A 21,442-nucleotide genomic window follows, 5' to 3' on the forward strand; every position below is an offset into this window, starting at 1 on the left:
CCATTGCCTCCAAAACAATGTTCAATTATCCATTCTTCATTTATAAGACTAGATTGGCAGTAATTCTATGAATGCTGACCGGTTTTCCACTTCCTAATCCAGGGATTGTAGTAACCCTGACACCCACACTCCTACCCGCAGCTGAGATCTGTTAACTCAACAAAGACCCCAGGAATTGACACCTTCTGGTCTGTTTGTTTCAGCCTTACTTAACTGAACCATTAGCATGTCTCCCATAATCACATTCTTAATACTGGATTTCAATTATCTATAGTGAATTATTTCTAAAATCAGCACTTTTTCATTTCTTAAAATCAACATTCATAATCGCTGTAGTTTAAAAGATACTCTCTTTCCTTATGTTTGTGTTTTTCTGATAACACAATTTTTTTTACAGTAAACCAAGACCTATTATGTATCTCTAGGTTAGTACTTCCAGATTTTAAAAAAATCTTTAATTGTTGAGTTTCACCTTTGTGTCAAGTCATTGTTCAACAGTTATCACGTGACCATTCTAAATGTTGGAGCTGCTTTCCAATTTTATTGGCCAATAGTAATCAAACAGTTCTAAGAATTCGTAAAGATCATCGACCTAAAATATTGAACTCTTGTTTCTCTCTCCATATATGCTGCCTGACCTGCTGAGTGCTTACAGCACTTTTTAATTCCAAAAATTCTTGTTACTTTCTCGCAACAGTTATTACGTGATCATTGTCAATTTTAAGCAATCTCATTGACCAACAGTAATCTTATTGTTCTGGATCAATGCTGGTTAAAGACTGACAGCGGTTTGGCAAGCTTCATGGTAGAGAATTACAGCCTGCTTCTGTCTCAGTGTTTACCCTTACCTTTACTCTACTTGCTAAGATGAGTGTCTCTAGGCAAGCGAGATGCCTCCTCGCCTTCAGGTGCCCTGAAGCCAATGCTTCCCAGTCTCTGCTGTTCACATCTGCAGTATCATCTGACTGCACGTGACCTGCTCTCTCCCTTATGGAGCAAAGAAGTGATGATGAAAGTTTATTGTACTCTAGAAGCTATCAATTGTCTGTTTCTGGATGCTAATACCATTTTTGTTCTAATTGTGCGTTCATTTGGCATTTTATATCAATAAAATCACAAGTGAGTTATAATCAGTGCCATAAGTCAAATTAAATTATATGCCACAGGTCTTTGTAATGTATTTATGTTCATGTTAACTTTCCACATACAGGCCTTGTTTTACCTTTTTTTTGTGTCATGTTTTATAAATAAATACATAAAAAACAAAAAATGCTGGAAATAATCAGCAGGTCAAGCACCAGCTGTGGAGAGAGAAACAGAGTTAATGCTTCAGGTCTTTCGTCAGAACTGAAAAAAGTTAGAGATGTAACAGATTTTAAGCAAGTACAAAGGAGGGGGGGGGGGGGGGAGGCAAGAACAAAAGGGAAGGTCTGTGATAGGGTGGAATGCAGGAGTGATTAAATGACAAAAGGTATGCGATAGTACAAAGCTAAAGGAGATTGTAATGGGAATAAAGAAACAAAATACGAGTCCAGAAGAGGTGTAAATATAAATGGCAGAAACATCAACAGCTGCCACATGAAAAGATAGGGGCAGAGGTTTTGGTCTGAAATTGTTGAACTCGATGTTGAGTCCAGAAGGCTGTAAAGTGTCTAATTGAGCTTACATTGAGCTTTGTTGGAACAGTGTAAGAAGCCGAGGACTGAGGTCAGAGTGGGAGTGGAGTGGAGAATTAAAGTGACAGGCGACCGGAAGCTCGGGGTCACGCTTACAGACTGAAGAGAGGTGTTCCACAAAGCAGTCTGCGTTTGGTCTCCCCAATGTAGAGGAGACTGCATCGTGAACAACGAATACAGTCATGTTTGACTGTAATGTTTCTGTGCTGAAAACAGTAGTTTGAAGATGCCAATTAATTCTGACCCATCAGATCTGCTTTGACTGAATGGACAGCAGTTTTCACCATCGTCACCTTTCCATTCAAAGTAAATTGTATAAACTACACTGGACAAACACTATAATGCAGTGACTGGTGATTTTGACAGATCAAGCCAGCACTGCTTCGAGAGACCTGTCATTCTAACATATGTACTGCAGTGCAGTTTCATAAAGTCCTTTAAGAGTGAGAAACATTCACTTTCCAACTGCAGCACCTCCTTTGTGCTTGCATGCTTAAGGATCTTTGAACTCTCCATATGTTTCTCAAACACATAAGGTGGTCCTTATTTTTACTCTTTTCTAGACGTGCAAAACATAATCTTCTTGGTAGCCTGACTGAATCAAAGTAATTGCTATAATCCTTCCAATACAATCACTAAATCACAATACTTATGAAAAAGTTACACAGAAATATCTTTTTTTACTAGACTTAACTTCGACTGAAAGAATATTAAAGTTTTAAACTTCTGGAGCTATTCCCAAAATCATTTTTTTTATAAAGTACAGAACAGCAGACTTCAACATTAGCTTTCAGGAATAGTATTTATTTGCTAAGGGCTACAACATTTGAAGTAATGTAAGTTCTTTAAATTATGCTGCAGTGGAAGGCTCCATGGCTCAAATTTGCCAGGTAGCTACAATAAAGTGTCAATTAAAAAGGACCAGGCATTTCCATTACATAACAGAGCAACCCTTTCTTTTAAAAGTGTTGACAAGTGTTGGAAAGAGGTTTAGTATTGTTTTTTTTACTATCCAGAGTTACAGTGTTTACTATGGGGGGGGAGTGGGAATCATTAACAAAACACAAAGAACACCTATGTAAATAATTGTTACAATCTGAAAAATCTGCCATTTTGAACTCTATAGAGAAAAGCAGTCGCATCAAACAGGGTATTTTACAGCACATTAATATCACAATGTTCTGTGCAATTGCAAACTTAAAGGATTTACTTTAAAATATATTCCAGGTTGTGCTCACTGATACAGTAACTGCATTTCACACTACAGCAACTCTTTATGCAGTTCGGTAATAATTCACATAAAGCGCATGTTTGCATTTCAGGTAATAGCATAGAAGAATATTTACAGTCAGTTAGCGGTTAGATCAGTCCCACCATTCTCTCACTCACATCCCACAATTTCTTTGCAACTGCATCGTCCATTGCCTTAGGCAATAATTCCTCCTGTTTGCAGTCTCCAAAATATTGCCTCGACACCCCTTTAACTTCAGGAGATGTAGCTAGGTAGAGAGAGGTTTGTGCTCCTTGTTCTGGCGTTTTAAAGAAAGCCCAGGACACCATCTTGAAGATCGGTTGTCCAATTAGAGGGATATCAATGTGTCTCCCCAGGTTTGTGCGCACAATGCCTGGGTGTAGCACATTTGCAGTGACCTCGGTATCTTCCAGATGTTTGGCGAGTTCACGAGTGAACAGGATATTGGCCAGTTTACTCCTGCTGTAACCAAAACTTTTGTTGTAGCTTTTTTCACTGTTCAGATCATCAAAGTTGATCTCACCATACTTGTAGAGCTTGGAGGACACCACCACAATCCTGCTTGGGGCAGAGCGTTTGAGGAGCTCGAGGAGGAGATTGGTCAGAAGGAAGTGGCCCAGGTGATTCACCCCAAACTGCATCTCAAAACCATCCTCAGTTTTCATGTAGGGACACTGGAAGATCCCTGCATTATTGATTAGGACATCTAGCCTTGGTTCTTCCTTTTGGGGAAAAGAAATTTAAAAAAAACTTTTGACCCACTGCTGTGATGCATTATTCACAAACAATTACAAAGCAATTGGAAGCAATAAGAATTCTCTGTCCTCTACAGGTTCATTAGTGACAAGATGTTTAAATAAAAGAATATTGGGTTGTTCTTCTATTGCAAATACATTTTTTTTAAAATAAACGGCCTATGGAAAAGCCCCCTGATAAGAATGGGAATTAATTGCAGGTCCCAATACAAGTCTGGGTCTTACTTATATGCAATTCCAGTCTTAAACCTTTCAGAGAGTGAACTGTTCATAATCAAATAAAGCTACAGGGGGTGGGATGGGTGTAAAAAGAAACAAACCCCCAAAAATAGATATTTTTTAAATGACAGTTTACGCAGGATAGAGATACATATGTACCAATGTTCCCTTTCAGCTGTGCGGCTGGACCTCACGCAGATGGCATTTCAATGCGAAAATGGGCCGCACAGCACCTTAAAGGGGGTATGCAGCCAAAAACATTAATGGGAAAATTGATATGTACACAATAAAAATCCTTCAATAAATTTCCTAACAACTCTTTGAAACTGTTCAAACACAGTTAATAAAAAAATTGTAAATGACAGATTCAACAATCGGCAGCTATTTGGTGCCATTGATCTCGTCAGACAATAAAGTCTCCTAAAATGTTTAAATGCGAGTGTATCACAGTTCAAATATTGTAGCTTTAATTCTGAAGTGTGCAGAACACTGGAGCTGAAACTGTATTCCTTCTTTACCAGAATCACTGATATTTGTGCTTATATTTTGTATCATTCCATATACAGTGAACGCATGGTCGTTGTCAATGTGGCTGCTATTTAAGAATAAAAATTGTCACCTTAAATGTATTTAAAAAATAGAAAAGTACAGCTGGTCTCACCCATTCGTGTTTAAACTCCCCAGCCCACTAACCGTAACAAACCTTATTCTAGTCTTACCAAGACTGCTCCACTTACTCAACCCACTTTACTAGAAAGTTAAATCGGCCACCAAAATTACCCATACTCTACACTAAAATGTAGCCTTATAGTGAGTGAGTGAGTGGTCTCTCTACAGAAAAAATGTGCCTGCGTGCTGCAAGACAAACCACAGTTGGTTATTTCAGTAGGTGGGATATGGCACTGGGGAAAAAGAAAAGCCTGTGGGCTAAGTGGCATGATGTTAAGATTGGATGGAGTAAGACGTGAGAGTTAGAACTTGCAAATTGGAGGGGGGGGTGGGGGAAGTGTTAACTTTAAAACAGGCATAATCCATTTGACTTCCGTTTTACCACCCCCTCACTATAACCCGAGGTTTGGCTGGCCCCAAGCAATGTGATGAAACAAAGGGCTTAATATCACTGAGACAAAAAAAGTTTGAAGAATCCCAGCAAAGATAAACCTCCAAGGTATACAGAAAAATAAACAGAAATGTGTAACAATTTTAACTATTGTTATCTTGGTTGTGGATCAGCAGCTGGTGAAATTGAGTCCACATGCACCACACTGAAGGAAGTAGAATACCCTTTCACCACTGGGACTCAGTGGGCGAGTAATTAGTGGTTTGCTAAGTGCAGAAATCAACATTGAACACCATCAACAGGCAGCAAAATGTGGCCATCAGGGCTCCAGTATTTAACAGAACCCTACATACCCTGCAATCAGAATGGAAAATGTTAAGAGTTGATAGAATCAAGAGTTCACACAAAGAAAAGCAGAACAGAGGGATTAGAAAGATTATCTGAAAGATTGAGAGAAAACACTGCTAAATGGAACCTGCATATAAACAATAATGGGGCCAAAATTCCGGCGTCGCCAGGTCCGTACGGAATATGTACACACCCGGCGAGGCCCCGCAAAAGCCTGTTAAGTTTTGGCTCGACAGATCGCACGCATCCCCGCAGCCAGGACATTCGTGCAGGCGAGATTGGGCTATATGCCCTTAAAACTCCTGCGCCTGGTAAAAGCAGCCGCATAGCCTACTTTTACCAATGTTATTGTTTTAAAACACATAAATATTAAACATATTTTTATATTAAAAATCCTCTCCACGAAGGTAAGTTTATTTTAAAACCTATAAAAACACTTTAAACAAAAATCCAAAAAATATTTTTTTTTCTAAAACATTTAATGAACTTTAATTTCAATTAATTTTAATTATACAAAGTGTGCTTTATTTTTTTTATGCTGTGTTTATTGTGTTTTTTTTCATTAGTAGCAGTAAGAACTTGTAGATACGGAATTCTCATTGCTATTAATGAGAATACTGCACCTGATTGGTTGTGCAGTCACATATGACTTGCACCTTCTGCGTCCCAACCTCGAGGGCGGGAGCGTGCACAGAAGTGCGTGAAGAGAAGGCCTCGCCATTGCAATCGCAGGTACCTTCGGGACCACCAGGTAAATTTGTTAAAAATTCTCGAATTGGAGGCATTCGTCTGAAGGAAGCCTCCGACCTGAATTTCAAGCCCAATATTGTAACAGTCCTTCGATTTAAATCACAAAAATCACCTTTTCAGTGGTAGTGTCTGAAATATCTATATGTATAGTACACACACAGTAGAGACGGGATGATGCCGGACAGGAGATGGTCGATTGTTGGCGCAGGGCAGGAATTGGACCCACGAGTGGGCTGGTGAGCTTCATACATCGTGGGCTGCCCGACCTGTGTGAGAACAACACTGAATGTCGGGGCTATAAATAGAGCTGGAGCGCCGGGCCCTGGAACATCGTGGCAGAGGTGCGGCGAAATAAGGTATGGGGCCCAGGTGCAGCGCGGGCCTAACCACACTGCGATATGTGTGCGCACTAGCTCCATGCAGCAGAGCAGATTTCCAGAGTCCTGGTTAATCCTTGCCACTGGATAAAGACCTAGCTCTGTCAAGCCCGTGTGGTGGCTGATGTGCAACGGTCGACACACATTAAAAAAATTCACGCACAGGCATCGTCCACCCCCTCAACTGGAGTTCAGGACTGGAACATCGGGTCCTTGATTGAAACATCTGTGAACTCACATGGAAGCAAGTCATCCTCGTTCGAGGGACCCCCTATGATGATTTTGATGAAAAGCAGTGTTTAACATCACAGGTGGATTCAGTAATAGATTTCAAGAATATAAAATTCTAACCTTTTCAATAATTAAGTGAGGAAAGAGATGTGCAACCTTGTGTTATAAACTAAATGTACTTTTTATTTAAAGAGACATGTTATAAACATGCTGTGAAAGTCCCTTCCACGTATCTTTAATAGTTCACTGCACTCTGGTACCGGTTCCCTTAGACTGTAATGAGGTTAATATATTCCGCATCTTTTAAAAAGGTAAGACAGACCGACGTAACTATAGGCCTATTAGTTTGACATCAGTAATAGGGAGATCCTTGATGGACTCATTAGGGATGCAATTTATGACTACTTAGATAGAGAGGGACGTTTTAGAGACACCCAACATGGCTTCAAAAACCATCATGTCTTACAAATCTGATCGTATTTTTTGAATACGTCAACAAGGTGGTGGACGAGAGAAGCCCAGTAGACATTGTCTAGTTTGACTTCCAAAATGATTTTGTCAAGGTACCGCATAAGAAGCTTCTTTCCAAAATTGAAGTCTCTCGCATTAATGGCAATATATTGAGCTGGATTGAAAACTGGCTGAAAGGCCGTAGGCATTAACAACTTGTATTTATGTAGCGCCTTTAACGTAGTAAAACATCCCAAGGCGCTTCACAGGAGTGTTATAAGACAAAACAAATAAATTTGACACTGGGCTACATAAGAAATAATTATGGCAGATGACCAAAAGCTTGGTCAAAGAGGTAAGTTTTATGGAGTGTCTTAAAGGAGGAGAGAGAGTTAGAGAGGCAGAGAGGTTTAGGCAGGGAGTTTCAGAGCTTAGGGCCCAGGCAGCTGAAGGCATGGCTAACAATGGTTCAGCAGTTATAATCAGGGATCCTGAAGAGAGCAGAATTTGAGGAGTGCAGACATCTCAGGGTGTTGTGAAGCTGAAGGAGATTACAGAGATAGAGAGGGGCGAGGTCATGGAGGGATTTGTAAACAAGGATGAGAATTTTGAAATCGAGGCGTTGCTTAACCGGGAGAACAGAGATGATGGTGAGTGGGACTTGGTACGAGTTAGGACACGGGCAGCCGAGTTTTGGATGACCTCAAGTTTACCTAGGGTAGAATGAGAGGGGCCAGTCAAGAGTGTGTTGGAATAGTCAAGTCTAGAGGTAACAAAGGTAAGTAGTTGTAGATGGATTTCTACTCATTGGAATTCAGAAGAATGAGAGGTGATCTTATCAAAACGTATAAGATTATGAGGGGGCTTGACAAGGTGGATGCAGAGAGGATGTTTCCACTGATAGGGGAGACTAGAACTAGGGGGCATAATCTTAGAATAAGGGGCCGCCCATTTAAAACCGAGATGAGGAGAAATTTCTTCTCTCAGAGGATTGTAAATTTGTGGAATTCGCTGCCTCAGAGAGTTGTGGAAGCTGGGACATTGAATAAATTTAAGACAGAGATAGACAGTTTCTTAACCGATAAGGGAATCCCCTGGGAGGACAGGCGCACCAACATCGGTGTCCTCATCCAGGCTAACATCCCCAGATTGAAGCACTGACCACACTTGATCAGCTCCGCTGGGCAGGCCACATAGTTCGCATGCCAGACACGAGACTCCCAAAGCAAGTGCTCTATGCGGAGCTCCTTCACTGCAAACGAGCCAAAGGTGGGCAGCGGAAATGTTACAAGGACACCCTCAAAGCCTCCCTGATAAAGTGCGACATCCCCACTGACACCTGGGAGTCCCTGGCCAAAGACCGCCCTAAGTGGAGGAAGTGCATCCGGGAGGGCGCTGAGCACCTTGAGTCCCATCGCCGAGAGCATGCAGCGGAAAGAGGTCCTGTTTTTTAATCTCCCCCCTAGCTCCCTAAAATCTGCCTGCAGGACCTCATCCCTCTTTCTACCTATATCATTGGTCTCGATATGGACCACGACCTCTGGCTGTTCACCCTCTTCCCCCAGAATGCCCTGCAGCCGCTCAGTGACATCCTTGATTCTACTCCATATGTTCTTATGATCTGTACTTAATGGCTACACCCGTCCGGCCAGTGGTGTCCCACTGACACCTGGGAGTCCCTGGCCAAAGCCCGCCCTAAGTGGAGAAAGTGCATCCGGGAGGGCATTGAGCACTTCCGAGTCTCAACGGCGAGAGCGTGCAAAGGTCAAGCGCAGGCAGCGGAAAGAGCATGCGGCAAACCAGTCCTACCCACCCCTTCCCTCAACGACTATATGTCCCACTTGTGACAGGGTCTGTGGCTCTCGTATTGGACTGTTCAGCCACCAAACAACTCACTTCAGGAGTGGAAGCAAGTCTTCCTCGATTCCGAGGTACTGCCTATGATGATGGTGTCCCGCAGGTGTTAGGACTGTTGCACTTTACTATTTTTATTAATGATCTATATGTAGGTGTTGGGAGGTTGATCTGCAAGTTTGCAAATAATGCTAAGATTTGTGTGAGTGTCAGGACGGTAAACAATAGTCGACGGCTTCAGACAGATCTTGATGTGTTGGGGGATTGGGCTCATGACTGGAAATTCATGTTTAATTTGGAAAAGTGCAGAATAAAGCATGTGGATGGGTTAATGCTGAATGTACATTCACTTTTCAGGGAAAAGTATTAAAGAGGTTGAAGAAATAAAGAGATTTCTAGTGCATAGATCTCTAAAGGTTCATGAGAAATGTCGTGAAACAATAGCTAGAGCAAATAGGGTGTTGGGATGCAGTTATCAGTCAATTGACTATAAGGTGAAGCATACTATTTGTACAAGACCTTGGCCAGGCTTCAGTTAGAATTCTGTGTCCAGTTTTGGTCTCCTCACATGGTCAAAGAGAGGGGGGTATTTATTAACACAGTCCCGGGAGGGGCTGGGGTTTATTTAAATAGTCCCGGGGGGGGGTTTATTCACCCAGTCCCTGGGCATTTACTAACAGTCCTAGGAGGGGGAAGGGGATGGGGGGATATTTACGAAGTCCCAGGGGTGTTTACTAACACAGTCCCGGGGGGTATTTATTTAATCAAGGAGGGGGCCATTTATTTACGCAGTCCGGGGGTGGTATTTATTATCATAGTACCGAGGGGGGAGGGGTGGGGGACGAGCGGGTTTATTTACCCAGGCCACGGGGGGGGGGGGGGGGGGGAATTTACCCAGTCCCGGGGGATATTTATTTACACAGTCCCAGGGGGAGTTATTTACCCAGTCCGAAGGGGTATTTACCCAGTCCTGGGGGATATTTATTTACACACACAGTCCCGGGGGGTATTTATTTACACATTTCCGGGGGGGGTGGAGGTATTTATTTACACAGTCCTGGGGGGGGGGGAGGGAGGTATTTATTTAGAGAGTCCTGGGGGCGTATTTATTTAGTCAGGTGGAGGAGGGTGTTTATTTAACACGAAGAGGGGGTATTTAGTGACACGGGGTGGCGAGGTGGGGGTAGCATTTACTTACCCAATCCCGGGGGGGGTATTTATTTACACAGACCCGGGGGATTATTTATTTAAACGGGGGGGGGAGGGGGGGAGCATTTACTTACCCAGTCCTCGGGGGGGGGGGGGGGGGTGTTTATTTACACAGTCCCGGGGTGCGGGGTTATTTACACAGTCAAGGAGGTAGCAGTAGTATTTACACAGTCCTGAACGAGGGGTATTTATTTACACAGTCCCGAGAAGATGGGGGGCATTTACTTACACAGTCCCAGGGGCAATTTATTAACGCAGTCTGGGGGTGGGGGTATTTACACAGTCTGGGGGGCGGTATTTATTTACACAGTCCGGGGGGGGGGGAGGTATTTACACAACCCGGGGGGAGGGTATTTACACAGTCTGGGGGGGTTATTGGGTTATTTATTTACACAGTCCTGGGTGGGGGGGGGGTATTTACACAGTATGGGGGGGTTATTTACACAGACTGGGGGGGGGGGGGGGGGGGGGGGGTTATTTACACAGTCCCGGGGGTATTTATTTACACAGTCCCGGTGGGGTGGGGCATTTATTTCCACAGTTCCGGGGGGTATTTATTTACACAGTCCCAGGGGAGGCGTATTTATTTAGTTAAGTGGAGGGGGTATTTACTTACACAGTCCCGGGGTGCGGGGTTATTTACACAGTCAAGGAGGTGCAGGGGTATTTACATACACAGTCTTGAAAGGGGGGTATTTATTTACACAATCCTGGGAGGATGGGGGGGCATTTACTTACACAGTCCCAGGCGGGATTTATTTAAGTCAGTCCATGGGGGTATTTACACAGTCTGGGGGATGGCATTTATTTACACAGTCCGGTGGGGGGAGGTGGGGGTATTTACACAGTCGGGGGGGGGGGGGGGGGGGGGGGGGTTTATACACAGTCCCGGGGGGGGGGGGGTATTTACACAGTCCGGGGGGGGTGGTATTTACGCAGTCCCGGGGATATTTATTTACACAGTCGGAGACGTATTTGTTTACACGTTTTGGGGGGTGGGTATTTATTCACAGTCCCTGCGGGGGGTATTTATTTACAGTCCTGGAGGGGGGGGGTATTTACACAGTCGGGAGGGTGTATTTATTTACAGTCTGGGGGGGGGGGGGGATATTTACACAGTCTGGGAGGGTGCGGTATTTATTTACCCAGTCCGGGGGGGGGGGGTGGGGGGAGGTATTTACACAACCCGGGGGGAGGGTATTTACACAGTCTGGGGGATTATTGGGTTATTTATTTACACAGTCCCGGGAGGGGGGGGGGGGGGGTGGTGTTTACACAGTATGGGGGGATTATTTACACAGACCGGGGGGGAGGGGTATTTACATAGTCCCCGGGGGGGGGTATTTACACAGTTCCGGGGATATTTATTTACACAGTCGGAGACGTATTTATTTACAGTCCCCGGGGGGGTGGGGGGAGTATTTATTTATACGGTCCTGGGGGGGATATTTATTTACACAGTCCTGGTGGGGGGCGGGGTTGAAGGCTATTTATTTGCACAGTCCCGGAGGAGGTATTTATTTACATAGTCCTGGGGGAGGTATTTATTTACTCAGTCCCAGAGGGGGGGTATTTATTTACACAGACCCGGGGGAGGGGGGGTAATTATTTATTTAAACAGGGTGGAGCGGGCGAGCATTTACTTACCCAGTCCCGGGGGTATTTATTTAGATAGTCCAGGAGAGATATTTATTTACACAGACCCAAGGTGGGGGTAGTATTTATTTACAGTTGTGGGGGGGGGGGGGGGGGTGGGGGCGGTGGTAACGGACATATTTATTTAGTCAAGTGGAGGGGGTGTTTATTTACACAGTCACGGGGTGCGGGGTTATTTACAGTCAAGGAGGTGGCAGGGGTATTTACACAGTCCTGAAAGGGGGGTATTTATTTACACAGTCCCAAGAGGATGGGGGCATTTACTTACACAGTCCCAGGGGGAATTTATTTAAGCAGTCCGAGGGCGGGGGTATTTACACAGTCCGGGGGGATGGTATTTATTTACACAGTCCGGGGGGAGGGTATTTACACAGTCCGGGGGTTTATTTATTTACACAGTCCCGAGGGGGGGTATTTACACATTATGGGGGGGTTATTTACACAGATCGGGGGCGAGGGGGGTATATATTTACACAGTCCCAGGGGGGCATTTATTTACACAGTCCCGAGGGGGGTATTTATTTACACAGTCCCGAGGGGGGTATTTATTTACACAGTCCCAGTGGGGTATTTATTTAGAGTCCTGGGGGCGTATTTATTTAGTCACGTGGAGGAGGGTGTTTATTTAACACGAAGAGGGGGTATTTAGTGACACGGGGTGGCGGGGGGTAGCATTTACTTCCCCAATCCCGGGGGGGGGTATTTATTTACACAGACCCGGTGGGATTATTTATTTAAATGGGGTGGAGGGGGGGGAGCATTTACTTACCCAGTCCCGGGGGGGGGGGGGGGGTTATTTATTTACATAGTCCAGGGGAGGTGTTTATTTACACAGTCCCGGGGTGCGGGGTTATTTACACAGTCAAGGAGGTAGCAGGGGTATTTACACAGTCCTGAACGAGGGGTATTTATTTACACAGTCCCGAGAGGATAGGGGGCATTTACTTACGCAGTCCCGGGGGAATTTATTAACGCAGTCTGGGGGCGGGGGTATTTACACAGTCTGGGGGGCGGTATTTATTTACACAGTCTGGGGGGGGTTATTTACACAGACCGGGGGGGGGGGGAAGGATATATTTACCCAGTCCCGGGGGCAGGGCGGTATTTACACAGTCTGGGGGGGGTTATTGGGTTATTTATTTACATAGTCCCGGTGGGGTGGGGCATTTATTTACAGTTCCGGGGGGTATTTATTTACACAGTCCTGAGGGGGGTATTTATTTACACAGTCCCGAGGATTGTATTTATTTACACAGCACCGGGGGGGGGACGTATTTATTTAGTTAAGTGGAGGGGGTATTTACTTACACAGTCCCGGGGTGCGGGGTTATTTACACAGTCAAGGAGGTGCAGGGGTATTTACATACACAGTCTTGAAAGGGGGGTATTTATTTACACAGTCCTGGGAGGATGGGGGGGGCATTTACTTACACAGTCCCAGGCAGGATTTATTTAAGTCAGTCCATGGGGGTATTTACACAGTCTGGGGGATGGCATTTATTTACACAGTTCGGTGGGGTGGGTGGGGGTATTTACACAGTCGGGGGGGGGGGTGGTGTTTATACACAGTCCCGGGAGGGGGGGGTATTTACACAGTCCGGGGGGGGTATCTACGCAGTCCCGGGGATATTTATTTACACAGTTGGAGACGTATTTGTTTACACATTTTGGGGGGCGGGTATTTATTCACAGTCCCTGCGGGGGGTATTTATTTACAGTCCCGGGGGAGGGGAGGGTGTTATTTACACAGTCGGGAGGGTGTATTTATTTACACAGTCTGGGGAGGGATATTTACACAGTCTGGGGGGGCGGTATTTATTTACCCAATCCGGGGGGGGGGGGGGGAGAAGGTATTTACACAACCCGGGGAGGGTATTTACACAGTCTGGGGGGGGTTATTGGGTTATTTATTTACACAGTCCCGGGAGGGGGGGGGGTGGTATTTACACAGTCTGGGGAGGTTATTTACACAGACCGGGGGGCGGGGGGGTATTTACACAGTTCCGGGGGTATTTATTTACACAGTGCTGGGGTTATTTATTTACACAGTCCCGAGGGGGGCATTTACTTGCACAGTCCCAGGCGGGATTTACGTCAGTCCATGGGGGTATTTACACAGTCTGGGGGATGGCATTTATTTACACAGTCCGGTGGGGGGGGGGGGGGGGGGCGGGAGGATATATTTACCCAGTCCCGGGGGGAGGGCGGTATTTACACAGTCCCGGTGGGGTGGGGCATTTATTTACACAGTTCCGGGGGGTATTTATTTACACAGTCTAGGGGGGCGGTGGTATTTACGCAGTCCCGGGGGGGAGGGGTGGGGGGCGGTATTTACACAGTCCGGGTGGGGTGGTATTTACACAGTCCCGGGGATATTTATTTACACAGTCGGAGACTTATTTGTTTACACATTCTGGGGGGCGGGGGGGGGCGTATTTATTCAGTTCCGGGGGGGGTATTTATTTACATAGTTTGGGGGAGTAGTTATGTACAGTCCCGGGGGGGGGGGGGTATTTACACAGCCCGAGGGGAGTATTTATATACAGTCCCGGAGGAGAGGGGGTTATTTACACAGTCCGGGGGGGCGGGGGTGTGGATTTATTTACACAATTCTGGGGGGTGGGGGGAGTATTTATTTATACAGTCCTGTGGGGGATATTTATTTACACAGTCCTGGTGGGGGGCAGGGGTGAAGGCTATTTATTTACACAGTCCCGGGGGATATTTATTTACACAGTCCCGGGGGGGGGGTGTACTTATTTACACAATCCTGGGGGGTGTACTTATTTACACAGTACCGGGGGGTGTACTTATTTACACAGTCCCGAGGGGTGTACTTATTTGCACAGTCCCGGGGTGTATTTATTTACACAGTCCCGGGGTGTATTTATTTACAGTCCCTGGGGTGTATTTATTTACACAGTCCCCGGGGGGGTATTTATTTACACCGTCCCGGGGGGGTATTTATTTACACCGTCCCGGGGGGGTATTTATTTACACCGTCCCGGGGGGGAGTATTTATTTACACAATCCCAGGGGGGTGTACTTATTTACACAATCCCAGTGGGGTGTACTTATTTACACAATCCCAGGGGGGTGTACTTATTTACACAATCCCAGGGGGGGTATTTATTTACACAGTCTCAGGGAGGGTATTTATTTACACAGTCCCGGGGAGGATATTTATTTACACAGTCCCGGGGGGGTATTTATTTACACCGTCCCGGGGGGGTATTTATTTACACAGTACCGGGGGGGGGGGGTGTATTTATTTACACAGTCCCGGGGGGGTGTATTTATTTACACAGTCCTGGGGGGGTGTATTTATTTACACAGTACCGGGGGGGGGGTGTATTTATTTACACAGTCCTGGGGGGAGGGTGTATTTATTTACACAGTCCCGGGGGTGCAGCTCCTCCCCGGCCTTACCTGGATGACCTGTTGACAGAAGCTCCTGACCGAGCTGAGCGACGCCAGGTCCAGCCTGCGGACCAGCAGCTCCCCGGCTCCCCCGGCCTCCTGGCGGATGTCGCGGGCCGCCTGCTCGGCCGCCCTGGTGTCGCGGCAGGCCAGGATGACCCGGGCCTGGAGCCGGGCCAGGCCGGCCGCCGTCGCCTTGCCGATGCCGCTGTTGGCGCCGGTGACGATCACCGTCTGTCCGCGCATCGAGGCGGAGGCCGGGGTCCGGGTCCGGGCGCCGCCCCACAGCAACCAGCGAGCGAGGTAAAGGCCGGCGGCGAGTGCGGCCACGGACAGCGACACCGACAGCATCAGTTCCCCCCGGGCCGCGGGTCCAGCTCACAGCCCACACACTCACTCCTTCTGCCGGCTGCTCTCCCGGCGCTCCGCCCAGCGCTGCAGTACCGCGAGCCGCCGAGCGGCAGCCCTCCCCAGGCCCAGCCAGTTGTCAATCATTGCTGAGACTGGTATCTCCCGGGAACACGTGCCACCAGCATGGCCACTTCTGCCCTCTTGAGCATCCCTAATTATAATCGCTGCACCATCCTTCAGCTGCCTGGGCTCCAAGCTCTGGAACTCCCTCCCGAAACCTCTCCGCCTCTCTGTCCTCCTTTAAGACGCTCCTTAAAACGTGCCTCTTTGACCAAGCCTTTTGGTCACCTGTCCTGATTTCTCCCTATGTGGCTTAGTGTAAATTTATTTTGTCTTATTACACTCCTGTGAAGCGCCTTGGGATGTTTTACTACGTTAAAGGTGCTATATGAATATAAGTTGTGTGATCATCATCACCTGTTGATAAACATACATATAGTGCACTTTAATTTATATTAAAAAAAGATTTGCATTTATGCAGCGCCAATCACAACTACTCAACATCCCAATGCGCTTTGCAGCCAATGATGTACTTTTTTTGAAGCGCAGTCACTGTTGTAATGTAGGAAACGCTTCACAGAGTTTGCGCACAGCAATCTTCCACAAACAGCAAGGTGATAATTGTTATCTATGTGGACTTGTATTTACTCTGTACAGCCACCAGAGGGCTCATTCGCCGGAGTCCCAAGGGATCCCATAATCCCTTGGGAGCACAGGTATTTAAGAAGGCTTCACAGGTTGGAGAGGCACTCTGGAGACCTGCAATAAAAGACTAAGGTCACACTTTACTTTGAACTCACAGTGTTCAGTCTGACTCTTTCTCCATACACAACAACTGGCGACGAGATACAGATAACGAACCCAAAGATGCAGAGAACAGTGGGCATCCTGGAGAAATTTTCGGAGGGAGATGATTGGGAAACTTTTGTGGAGCGACTCGACCAATACTTCATGGCCAACGAGCTAGATGGGGACGAGAGTGCTGCCAAACAAAGGGCGATCCTCCTCACTGTCTGTGGGGCACCAACGTATGGCCTCATGAAGAATCTGCTTTCTCCAGTGAAACCCACGGAGAAATCATACGACGATTTGTGCACACTGGTCCGAGAGCATTTGAACCCGAAGGAAAGCGCTCTGACGGCGAGGTACCGGTTCTACACCTACAAAAGGTCTGAAGGTCAGGAAGTGGTGAGTTATGTCGCCGAGCTAAGACGCCTTGCAGGACATTGCAAATTTGAAGGACATTTGCAGCACATGCTCAGAGACTTTTTCGTACTTGTCATTGGCCACAAAACCATACTTCGCAAACTTTTGACTGTAGAGACCCTAACCTTGAATAAGGCCATAGCGATAGCCCAGGCGTTCATTGCCACCAGTGACAATATGAAGCAAATCTCTCAGCACACAAGTGCTGCTACAAGTATTCTGAACAAAGTGATGTTGCTTTCGAATCGTAACGTACAGGGCAGGTCACACATACCTGCAGCTACACATCCGCAGATATCTGAGTCCACCATCAAGGGTGATGAATGCAAGGCCATTAACACCTTGTTGGTGCTGTAGGGGTGATCATCGTTTCCATTCATGCCAATTCAAAGGAAATGTTTTCAAGGGCTGTGGAACAATGGGACACCTCCAATGAGTGTGCAGGTGAGCTGCTAAGCCTGTTAAACCTGCAAACCACCAGGTTGCAGAGGATCACGACGAAACAGAGCCTCAGATAGAGGAGGCAGAGGTACATGGGGTACACACATTCACCACGAATTGTCCCCCGATAATGCTGAATGTTGAACTAAATGGATTCCCGATGTCAATGGAGTTGGACACGGGCGCATGCCAGTCCATCATGGGCAAAAAGACTTTCAAAAGGTTGTGGTGCAACAAGGCCTCGAAGCCAGTCTTAACTTTAATTTGCACGAAACTAAGAACTTACACAAAAGAACTGATTCCTGTAATCAGCAGTGCTACCGTAAAGGTTTCCTATGATGGAGCAGTACACAAGCTACCACTCTGGGTGGTACCGGGCGATGGTCTCACGCTGCTCGGCAAGAGCAGGCTGGGAAAGATATGCTGGAACTGGGACGACTTCTGAGCGCTATCGCCCACTGACGACACTTAGTGTGCCCAGGTGTTCGAACCAGACATCGGGAAATTCCAAGGAGCAAAAGTGCAGATCCACCTAATTCTGGGAGCGCGACCCATCCATCACAAGGCGAGAGCAGTACCATACATGATGAGAGAAAGGGTAGAGATCGAGCTAGACCAGCTACAAAGAGAGGGCATCATCTCACCGATCGAGTTCAGCGCATGGGCCAGTCCTATTGTCCCAGTCCTCAAGGGAGACGGCATCCTCCGAATCTGTGGCAATTACAAAGTAACTATCAATCGTTTCTCCCTGCAGGACCAATACCCACTTCCAAAAGCCGACGACCTCTTTGCAACGCTGGAGGGAGGAAAGACGTTCACGAATCTGGATCTGACTTCAGCCTACATGACGCAGGAACTGGAGGAATCATCGAAGGTCCTAACCTGCATCAACACACACAAAGGTCTTTTTGTTTATAACAGATGTCCATTTGGCATCTGATCAGCGGCGGTGATATTCCAGAGAAACATCGAAAATTTACTGAAGTCGGTCCCGCACACCGTGGTCTTCCAGGACAACGTCTTGGTCACAGGTCGGAACACGGTCGAGCACCTGCAGAACCTGGAGGAGATTCTTAGTCAGTTCAACCACGTGGGGCTTAGGTTAAAATGCTCGAAGTGCGTTTTCCTGGCACCAGTGGAGTTCCTGGGAAGGTGGATTGCGGCGGAGGGCATCAGGCCCACCAACACGAAGACGGAGGCAATCGAGAACGCACTGAGGCCAGAGAACGTGACGGACCTGCGGTCGTTTCTGGGACTCTTGAACTACTTTGGTAACTTCTTACCGGGTCTCAGCATCCTGCCAGAACCACTACATGTCTGACTACAAAAAGCGGGTGAATGGGTTTGGGGCAAAAGCCAAGAATATGCCCTTGTAAAAGCAAGAAAATTGTTATGCTCAAACAAATTGTTTGTGTTGTATGATCCATGTAAACATTTGGTACTAGCATGTGATGCGTCGTCAAATGGCATCGGTTGTGTATTGCAACAAGCTAATAATTTCGGGAAACTGCAACCGGTTGCTTATGCATCCAGGAGTCTGTCTAAGGCTGAGAGAGCCTACAGCATGATTGAAAAAGAAGCATTAGCATGTGCCTATGGGGTAAAAAAATGCATCAATACCTTTTGGGCTAAAATTGGAAACTGACCATAAGCCAGTTATATCCCTATTTTCCGAGAGTAAAGGGATGAATGCCAACACATCGGCCCGCATCCAGAGATGGGCGCTCACATTGTCCGCATCCAACTATGACATCCGCCACAAGCCAGGCACAGAAAACTGTGCCGATGCTCTCAGTAGGCTGCCATTGCCCACCACGGGAATGGAAATGGCGCAGCCCGCAGATCTAGCCATGGTTATGGAAGCATTTGAGAGTGAGCAATCACCCGTCACTGCACGGCAGATCAAAACCTGGACAAGCCAGGACCCCTTATTATTATTTCGAGTCAAAAGCTGTGTGCTTCACGGGAGCTGGTCCAGTGTCCCAGTAGAAATGCAGGAAGAGATAAAGCCGTTCCAGTGGCGCAAAAATGAAATGTCTATACAGGCAGACTGCCTTCTGTGGGGCAATTGAGTAGTGGTCCCCAAGAAGGGAAGAGACACTTTCATCAATGATCTCCACAGTACCCACCTAGGCATCGTAATGATGAAAGCGATAACCAGATCCCACGTGTGGTGGCCTGGTATCGATGCGGACTTAGAGTCCTGCGTTTACAGATGTAATACATGCTTGCAATTAAGCAATGTACCCAGGGAGGCGCCGCTAAGTTTATGGTCTTGGCCCTCCAAACCGTGGTCTAGGATATACGTCGACTATGCAGGCCCGTTCTTGGGTAAAATGTTCCTTGTGCTTGTAGACACGTACTCCAAGTGGATTGAATGTGAGATAATGTCGGCTAGCACATCTGCTGCCACTACTGAAAGTTTTCGGGCCATGATTGCCACTCACAGCTTACCAGGGATCAAACATGTCACATCTGCACCATTTAAACCAGCATCCAATGGTCAGGCAGAGAGAGCAGTGCAAAGTTTGAAGAGGGTAACTGAAGGCTCACTGCACATTCGCCTATCCCGAGTCCTGCTTAGCTACCGCACGAGACCACACTCACTCACTGAGATCCCACCTGCTGAACTGCTCATGAAAAGAGCACTTAAGTTAAGGCTCTCGTTAGTTCACCCTGACTTACATGAACAGGTGGCAAGCAGGCGGCTTCAACAATGTGTATAGCATGATAGTGCAAATGTATCACACGAGATTGAAGTTAATGATCCTGTATTTGTATTAAATTATGGACAAGGTCCCAAGTGGCCTCCCAGCACTGTCATGGCCAAAGAGGAGAGCAGTGAGTTTCGGGTCAAACTTTCAAATGGACTCATTCACTATTCACTGGAAACACTTGGACGAAATCAAACTCAGATTCATGGACTATCCTGAGCAACCCACCTTGGACCCTACCTTTTTTGAACCCCCAACAGACACACTAGTGGTAACCGACACCACGGTTGAACATAAGAACATAAGAATTAGGAACAGGAGTAGGCCATCTAGCCCCTCGAGCCTGCTCCGCCATTCAACAAGATCATGGCTGATCTGGCCGTGGACTCAGCTCCACTTACCCGCCCGCTCCCCATAACCCTTAATTCCCTTATTGGTTAAAAATCTATCTGTGATTTGAATACATTCAATGAGCTAGCCTCAACTCCTTCCCTGGGCAGAGAATTCCACAGATTCACAACCCTCTGGGAGAAGAAATTCCTTCTCAACTCGGTTTTAAATTGGCTCCCCCGTATTTTGAAGCTGTGCCCCCTAGTTCTAGTCTCTCCGACCAGTGGAAACAACCTCTCTGCCTCTATCTTGTCTATCCCTTTCATTATTTTAAATGTTTCTATAAGATCACCCCTCATCCTTCTGAACTCCAACGAGTAAAGACCCAGTCTACTCAATCTCTCATCATAAGGTAACCCCCTCATCTCCGGAATCAGCCTAGTGAATCGTCTCTGTACCCCCTCCAAAGCTAGTATATCCTTCCTTAAGTAAGGTGACCAAAACTGCACGCAGTACTCCAGGTGCGGCCTCACCAATACCCTGTATAGGTGCAGCAGGACCTCCCTGCTTTTGTACTCCATCCCTCTCGCAATGAAGGCCAACATTCCATTCGCCTTCCTGATCACTTGCTTCACCTGCAAACTATCCTTCGGTCATTCATGCACAAGGGACCAATCGTGAAGCTGTGGAGGCGTGTCCTGCACAGTAGGAGCTGTGAGCAGTGAGAGGAGCAGCTAGCAACTTGAGCTCCTGCCTGGGGAGCCCTGAGACCAGCCCAGGAAGAGAAGGAAGGAAGGGGCTTCACCACCAGCTTCATCCAGAGGGAGAGGAGGAAAAAAAGAAAACTTTAAACATCTTTATCATTTCTGCAAAGAGTTGGAGAGAGGGGGAAAAGACCAACAACATCCAGTGTGGAAGGAGGGAGACTCAACATTCTACAGGTGGGTGTGGGTGCATTTCCCCAAAAAGACTTTGTTGTTTCGGTGGGGGGAGGAAAGAAGACCACTGAGGGCCGGAACATCGCGGGGGGTGTGTGTGTGTGTGTGTGGTAGTGTGCGTGGGGGCCGTGCTTACAACTGGGCC

At 46.8% G+C, this 21,442-nt stretch overlaps 1 protein-coding gene across 1 annotated transcript; it reads right to left on the reverse strand.

Annotated features, from left to right (window-relative positions):
• Positions 1-2,459: 2,459 nt before the first annotated feature.
• On the reverse strand, positions 2,460-15,745 carry rdh14a (retinol dehydrogenase 14a). Its single transcript, XM_070885105.1, has 2 exons — positions 15,267-15,745; positions 2,460-3,650 (listed from the first exon to the last, which is right to left on the reverse strand). Exons 1-2 carry the CDS (start codon positions 15,606-15,608, stop codon positions 3,036-3,038), a joined length of 957 nt encoding a protein of 318 aa, XP_070741206.1. The 5' UTR covers positions 15,609-15,745; the 3' UTR covers positions 2,460-3,035.
• Between the last annotated feature and the right edge of the window lie 5,697 nt (positions 15,746-21,442).

The sequence above is a fragment of the Pristiophorus japonicus genome, chromosome 7 (assembly GCF_044704955.1).
Source record: "Pristiophorus japonicus isolate sPriJap1 chromosome 7, sPriJap1.hap1, whole genome shotgun sequence".
Lineage (NCBI taxonomy): Eukaryota > Metazoa > Chordata > Chondrichthyes > Pristiophoridae > Pristiophorus > Pristiophorus japonicus.